This window comes from Rutidosis leptorrhynchoides, chromosome 6 (assembly GCF_046630445.1).
Source record: "Rutidosis leptorrhynchoides isolate AG116_Rl617_1_P2 chromosome 6, CSIRO_AGI_Rlap_v1, whole genome shotgun sequence".
Taxonomy (NCBI): Eukaryota; Viridiplantae; Streptophyta; class Magnoliopsida; order Asterales; family Asteraceae; genus Rutidosis; species Rutidosis leptorrhynchoides.
This window is the reverse complement of record NC_092338.1, coordinates 388823295-388831168: the sequence shown is the minus strand read 5'-3', so window position 1 is coordinate 388831168 and position 7874 is coordinate 388823295. Positions and strand designations below refer to the sequence as shown.

The 7874-nt window shown below is 31.7% G+C and overlaps 1 protein-coding gene across 1 annotated transcript; it reads right to left on the bottom strand.

Annotated features, from left to right (window-relative positions):
• On the bottom strand, positions 1-2379 carry LOC139852386 (AT-hook motif nuclear-localized protein 1-like). Its single transcript, XM_071841672.1, has 5 exons — positions 1896-2379; positions 1127-1197; positions 888-1019; positions 628-789; positions 1-514 (listed from the first exon to the last, which is right to left on the bottom strand). Exons 1-5 carry the CDS (start codon positions 2296-2298, stop codon positions 242-244), a joined length of 1041 nt encoding a protein of 346 aa, XP_071697773.1. The 5' UTR covers positions 2299-2379; the 3' UTR covers positions 1-241.
• Between the last annotated feature and the right edge of the window lie 5495 nt (positions 2380-7874).

Sequence of the window (7874 nt, the reverse complement as noted above, 5' to 3'; positions counted from 1 at the left end):
ACTTTTTAATGAAATAACTCAAGATGAAATGGAAATATCCAAATCATTTACAAACACCTACTGATGATGAACAAGCATACCCAAAACCTAATTTCTTATCAATTCTACTACTGACCCATCAAACATAAAATAAAACCCACCCAAAAAAGTTTTACGTACAAACAACCAAATCCAAAAGGTAACAGATTCATCATCTAATAGACAATCCAAGTCAGTTTACCAAATTACCCTTTGTAAGTTACTACTGAAGACTCACATTGATGTCAGTTGGCTTATTATTCCGAGACTCGGGGGCATTATAGGAAGACCAATTATCTCCACGAAATGAAGGTGACGACAGATTTTGTTTAGCAGAATACGCCTCGTTAGTCTCTGGTGCTGGCGCTTGTACTGGTACTACCGGAAGCAAACCGGGAACTGCAGCCGTTGTGGGGATTGTGATGTTTTCTGGTTTTTGTTTCTTGGCGGTTTTTTGTTCTTGTTGGCCACCGGTTAAGAAACTTCCTACTATAATCTGGTTTATTACAGACACCCATAAGAAATTAAAAAAAAAAAAAAAAAAGAATGATTCAAATGGTTACAGGCTTACTAGTAGTTTAGTACAATCATATTGGGATCAAGATATACCTGCACAGGACTGGCGGCAACCAGTAAACCCGCCACACTGCCGCCAACAACCCGCCCATCTGGGCTAGATAAAGAAACACTCATTCCTCCGGATCTGTTTCTTATTCCACCGCTTTCAGACGGAATAAATGATCCTGCTAATGAAAGTATCTCAAACCGACCCTTAAAAAAGATGGAAACAATGTTAAATTTGATAAATACTAAACTCATTTAAGTCCAATAAACAAATGATAAGTGGTCAAAGATGATTAATTTATCACCTCATAAGTCAATGTACCACCAGAGGAGTCGGCCTGTCGAAGGGTAACACTGGAAATTACACCGTTTGCAGAAAGAATGCATATTGCACGCGGTCCTTGTTGGCAGAACGATATAACCTTCATTGTCACATCCTAATTGCACACAACCAAAAAAAAAAAAAAAAAAACAAAATTCAAAATTATAAACTCCGCACGAAAAATATTCAACGGTGATAAATTGAAAAGTATAAAACTTTTACCTCTCCTACGTTGACATTAATGATATGAGGCATAAAATTAGCACCAACAGAGCTTGGAACCCAATCGCCGCCTAATCAATAAACATTGAAGGGTATAACTCGTTATTGACTTATTGACTAAAGTAATATAACCTGAATAATTTAATCTGAATAAAAACTACAGTATAACAGATCTTAACAATATTTGTAAAAAGATAGTGAAGCCCTAAGCAGATAAATTCTCCACAAAATTCTATGGAAGACATCAAATGTGCAAGAAAGAAGAAACCCCACAATATAACAGTCACATAAGAACTTTAAACCAACAAACAAACAAACCCCACACCATTAAAGCAAACTACTTCTGATATTTGCAAATATATAGAGAGTGACAATACAACACAACTAACTACACTTGTTGAAACCTTAAGGTTTATAGAAAAAGATTCATTAAAACCTAAGTTTTATCCCCTTCTCTGTTAGTATTTCTTGTCATATATATGTATGCATCTGTATATGTATATCCCAAAAGGTATGCAACAAATTAGAATCATCTGTTTCAAGATTCTCCCAATTTACTCACCAACTTCCACATATAAAGCAAAGAGCTTCTAGAACTATCTATTAACATCAAGATCTCAAAGTTGAAAGGGTTTCTATTCATTTAGGTCCCACTTCAATTTAATCAAAACCCTTGAAACTGTTTAATCAGATCAAATAATTCATACATACCCACTTCACATTTAGTATAAAGACACAAACTTTAAACACAAAAACAAATTTAACTTACCTAAAGTTTCAATCTTTTCGGGTGGTTGTGGATGTTGGTATTTTCCGGCAGGTTGTGACCGGATTTTGCCTCTTTTTCCGGTGGAAAAATCGATGACCGGCGGAGCAGCAGATGAGATGGGTTTTGGTGATAAAGCTTTTCTGACTGACCCATCTTGAGCATATTTTCTGGGTCTACCTCTTTTCTTTTTTTCTGTTGATGTTGTTGCGCCGGCCGGCGGCGGTGGCGCCGGGTACGGCGGAGCAGATGTAGCAAGCTGGTTTGTGATGGATTGTGGGGGTGATCCAACGGTGGTGAGCTTACTTGGGGCTTCAGTTCTTGGAGAAATATGGTAGTCTGAAGGTGCATCTGATCCCACTACTGTGACCCCACTGTTAGTAGCAGTATTATTATTATTATTCATTTTTTTCCTGTCCCTTAATCGTCTAGAGCAACAAAATGTTACCTATAATTTTATAAATTTATAAACATAGAGATAGAGATAGAGATAGAGATAGAGATAATTCTTGAAAAAAAAAATAAAAATTATTGAGATTATTAAAGTGTTTTTAAGTTAAGAAAACCCAGAAATTATAAACAAACAAAAAAAAGATGAAAAAAAAAAATTATGCAAACAAGATTTTGGGAAAAATTTTTTGTTGAAGTAAGATCACTAAGAACAGGATGAAATGAAAACTGAAACAAAACAAAATAAAAAGATTTTTTTTTTTTTAATATGTAAATAGGTAGATAGATATAAAGAAATTATGCACACACAATTCTATTCATGAGGAAGATGTTAGATGATGAATTTTTTTTATATAAATTATAAATATATAAAAATATATAAAATAAGAGAACAATATTTTAGATTTTTGAGAAATAATGGGGTAGAGTATGAGAAGATAAAGATTAAATTTTCTTGATGTAAGAAAAATTGTGAGTGTTTAAGATGTTAAAGCTATTTTAGGTTATTTATTTCTTGAAGATTGTCTGAACTATAATTATTAATTATAAATATAAATGAATTTATAAATTATATTATAACATTTAAAATTAAATTATTGTACATTAAATATAATATATATATATATATATATTATATTTATTTATTTTATTTTATTTTTGAAAAGTAAATAAGGTATATAAATATAATATATATATATATATATATATATATATATATATATATATTTAAATATATTATTATATATATATTATATATAATATAATATAATATATAATATTAAAAGAGGAAAAAAGATATTATTTAATGTTGGCCTTTAACTATCAATCAATATTCAATATTAATATTTAATATTTAATAATAATATTAAAGTGAAAAAGATTATGAATTTTGGTTAATAATGGGTTGAAATCCGGTGAAAAGAAAAGTGAAATTAGGTTGCCTAAGGCATGAAGACAACCATACCTCTTTTTTGAAGAAACAAATATTATATTATATTATATTATTCATTATTGTATAACAATAAATATTGAATACCTATATAAAATACTAGTTTTATGAGCCCGTGCATTGCACGAGAGTTGTACAAATTAGTATTCGATAACGTTGGTATTTATCAAATATATAATACAGTTACAATAAAAAAAATCAATTATTACTATATTACTTGTATCAAGAGCATTAGTATTGAATACTAACGTGAGCCCGTGCTTTGAACGACAGTTTATAAATTAGTATTCGATAACATTAGTATTGATATATATTACATGTATAAAACGATTACAATGAAAAAAAAAAATTCTTACTAATAACATCTGTATCTAAAAATATTAATATTGAATACTAACACATAAATTATGAGCCTGTTTATGTGGAAGATTGTTTATTTAAAAATATAAAGATAGTAGCTTTTACTTAATAAAATATTAAATTTAGTGAATAATAATTAATATTTGATATAATATTAGTAGATAACATATCAGTCCTTATTATATAATATTAGCAGATAAAAAATTATTTATTATGTGATAGGTATAAAAGTATTATGATACAATAATTTAATCTATATAAGAATATAATTCTATTATAATGTTTAAAAGTCTAACTTTTTTATTATATTTATTAAAATTCACCATTAATATGTAAAGACTTTAATTAATACTCCTAACAGTATAATAAATACGTACACCTTTTTTATTTTATATAATTATATATATAGAAACTTTAAATTACACACCTTTAATTCTAGGGAGTTATTTTAGGAAATTATTAAGAATAATTCTAGTCAATTAAGAAAATGACATGTAGGATTATTTAATTCAGATTAATTGAGAAATTGACACGTAGGATTATTGTCACGTGCTTTATAATAATGTATAGATGTATATATATATAAGGTAACAAAATCTGATTTAATTAATATAGAATGACACATAGGATAATGTTTAATTCATATAATTATAATATAATGACACGTAGGACAATTTAATGAGGAGATGACACGTAAGCATAATGGCACGTGTTTTATAATAATGTATAGATAGATATAATATTCTTAATCAAATACAAACAAAGAAAGGTGTATGAAAACAATTGAAATGTTAGAAAATAGAATCTATTTTTATTTAAAGATAATATAGTAATAATAATAATAATAAATTAAATAAAAGGCCATCTTGGTTTCCACCACAAAACAATGAATCTCAACTTAATGCTATTAAATTACCATATTTTATTTTCTCCTCTTTTTACTTTTTATTAGTTCTAGGCCATTTTTCAATATTATTATAATTATAATAATTATTATAATTATAATTACTACTCCGTCTCACCATAAGTGTCAACATTTCTATTTTGGGATGTCCCATTACAAGTGTCCATATTGTACTTTCAATCAATGAGAAGAGGTTATTCTGGATAAAGAAGATTTCTGATTGGTAGAGAATGAAGTTAGCGGGATTTTCTAAAACTGTGTGCAAAAAGTAAGTGGACACTTATAATGAAACGGAGGGAGTATAATAATTATAATTATAATTATTATAATATAATTAGCAAACAGAACTTGCGGGCATAGCCCAACGGTTCTCCCCATGTACTTTGTGTCATGGGATAGGGAGAAGTCATGGGTTCGATCCATAGGGATGACATGATTTTCTTTAAACCAATTGAACACCAATAATGGTGGTATATATTGACCATATAGGGAGGTTTTACCGGATTCGTTCACGGACCCCTACCCGGAACCACTGCCCGAATGGATGTGTTCCCGGGTACAGTCGATCGGGTTCGGGTTTCCGCCCGAACGTGTGTGTTACGTGCAAATGATGATGGTCGTTGAAAGAAATGATCTACTGATGCCAAAAAATCGCCGTTCAAAAAAAAAAAAAAAAAAAAAAATATATATATATATATATATATATATATATATATATATATATATATATATATATATATATATATATATATATATATATATATATATATATATATATATAGCAAACATAGTGATGATCATGGAAAATAAGTTAAAACACGTAAATGAAGTGTTGTATTGGGTAATTTTACTACACTATAAAATGTTTCTAAAGTTTGATTTCTGGCCATAAATAGCATATAGACATTTCTCCCCGCTAAATACAACATCAATATTTAAATTTCGTGTGTGCAACATACGTGAGAGACTGAGAGGTAAGATATTGAAAGACTATTTGTGTATATATACTATAAAAAAAAATAAAGAGCTAAAGAAAATAAAGTAATACAAATGAACGTTTACTGTATACAACAAAGTATTATGTTTCGACAGTACAATTATACAACCTATACTTTTCGTTGCAACAAATAATCCATTCCAAACGTACACACAAAAGAAAAACTACTTATCGTTAAATATATCATATTAGTTCTACTTCGTACTTATCAACTCTCAATCAATTTAAATAAAGGGAGTTGATCCGTACACCACTTGTTTTTTGCCATACACCACCAAACTACCATCTTTGACTATTTTACCCTTTCTAACTCAAGGCCCTTTTCCCTAAATTAATTATGAGAAAGGGTAAAATGGTCCAAAATTAAATTTTGGTGGTGTATGGCAAAAAGTAAGTGGTGTACGTATCAGCTCCCATAATAAATTAAGTCAAATTTATCTTAAGTAAACAGACAAAGTGATATTTTTCAAACTATCTTAAATCTAAATTCAGTAATTTAAATGATAAATTCAGTAATTTAAATTCAGATGAATTGAAATGATAAATTCAGTAATTTAAATGTTCGTAATGTCGAAAATACATTTCTATACACTTATAAACTATATATAACTTCAATACGAGTAAATACCACATTAAATTAGAAGTTATTAGTTGACATTTCAAGTTTTTAATTATTTGAATAATTGCACATTAATCTAGTGATGAATAGAGACTTTGATTATCATTGGAAGTTACAATTATTTGATACGGAGTATTTAATTGACCATTAAGCATGTAAAATGAAGATATTTGATTTGATATTGTTGGGGTTTCACTTGTGGGACATACAGATAGTTACATATTTTTGATGAAGATACACAAGCAAGAGTAATACATACACCAGTGTGATCGAGAGAAACTAAGGTTGTTCTAATTCGGTCTCAGCAACCCCGTAGAAGGCTGGTTAGCCCGTGAACCTCAAAAGTGTTTCATTCGTAATTGTCTTCTCGATCGGTGATCTAAACATTTAATGATACCGCAACCCGCATGCGCATCCCATATGTATGCGGACACTCACTAGTGTGCGTATGCGTGTGCTTATGCGCGTTATGCGGTATGCGGATTCGTATCTAATGCCTTTGTTCCCGGTACAGCGATTACTTGGCTGTCAAGTAAATATCTTTTCCATAATTAAATCCGTGATTCGGGGGAGTTTGTTATAAAAAGGATTGCCATTATCCTGGATGGTTCTAGAATTAGGGTTTGCCTATATATACAAACCCTAGCTATCATTCTAAACACAATCACATTACGTAACCATCATCTAATACACGTCTTACGTAACCAGCATTGCCGAGCATCTTCTAAAGGTTAACAGATTAGTTTCTTGTTTAACTGGTACCTATGACCTTATTTGGGGCCTTCTAATCGACGATCGTCATTAAAGGTGGACTTAATCACTTGGCCACCCCGCCGACATCATCATGTCGGCCAGGGTTATTCACGGTAGCCGGACCAGAGAGCCTTGTTCTAAGATCCTTAAACCCCACCCTTCTAACGTGTTGAGCAGGCATATTAAACCCCGTTGTAAAATATGCATGATCAAGTGGTGCTCTCGTTGAGAGTTGAACTAATTCAAGACATGTTTATTTGTTTTTTTTTTCTTTTAAAGTTTTGAATTATAAGGCTTATTGTTCACAAAATTTTTTGAATTTTTTCTTTAACAGTATCATGACTTTTGGGGAATCATCGGAACGTACTCACACAGATAATCAAAACACGCCGTCTGATAATCAGCAGACGCAAGCTATGATTACGGGGGCGGGATACGCGCCATATCTTCCACCTGTATCCGGCGAGCCTTTTCAGAGGTATAAGCCGATATATCCAGATGAGATTACACCGCCAAGGGTAAACTCGCCAGTTACCACCACGCGGTTGAATTTTTCCGCGGTGGATCCAAGGGTCATCTTGGTAGGCTCTAGCGGTGAAACAGTAGGCCCGCACGTGGTATGCTGCGGCCAGATACCTATTTATAGTACCACGGTTTCAATCCCTCTGCAGACGCAGAGTGTTCAGCAGAATTCATCGTTTACACCGTTGCAACCTTGGCAACCACCGCGTCCAATTTCGCAGTTTTTGACTCCTGCGGATGCGCAGGTATTACTTAATAGTTGGGGGTTCGGTGTCATTCCGGATGCCAATTCTCATTGGACGCCGATAACCGCAGAACAGCAAAGCACTGCGCATACGGTTGGGCTTATAGCGAGGTCTCGCAGGCATCTGCGCCACAGGTTTCGGCACCTTTTCAGCTACCCGTATACTATGCGCCGGCAAGCCTGC

What these genes read in the sequence shown, in the direction of transcription:
- LOC139852386 (XM_071841672.1), bottom strand. Translation starts at nt 2,298, where the DNA reads ATGAATAATAATAATAATACTGCTACTAACAGTGGGGTCACAGTAGTG. An exon ending in CGAAAAGATTGAAACTTTAG is followed by an intron (nt 1,198 to 1,895) that starts GTAAGTTAAATT and finishes TTTATTGATTAG; the next exon opens with GCGGCGATTGGGTTCCAAGC. An exon ending in GTGGTACATTGACTTATGAG is followed by an intron (nt 790 to 887) that starts GTGATAAATTAA and finishes ATCTTTTTTAAG; the next exon opens with GGTCGGTTTGAGATACTTTC.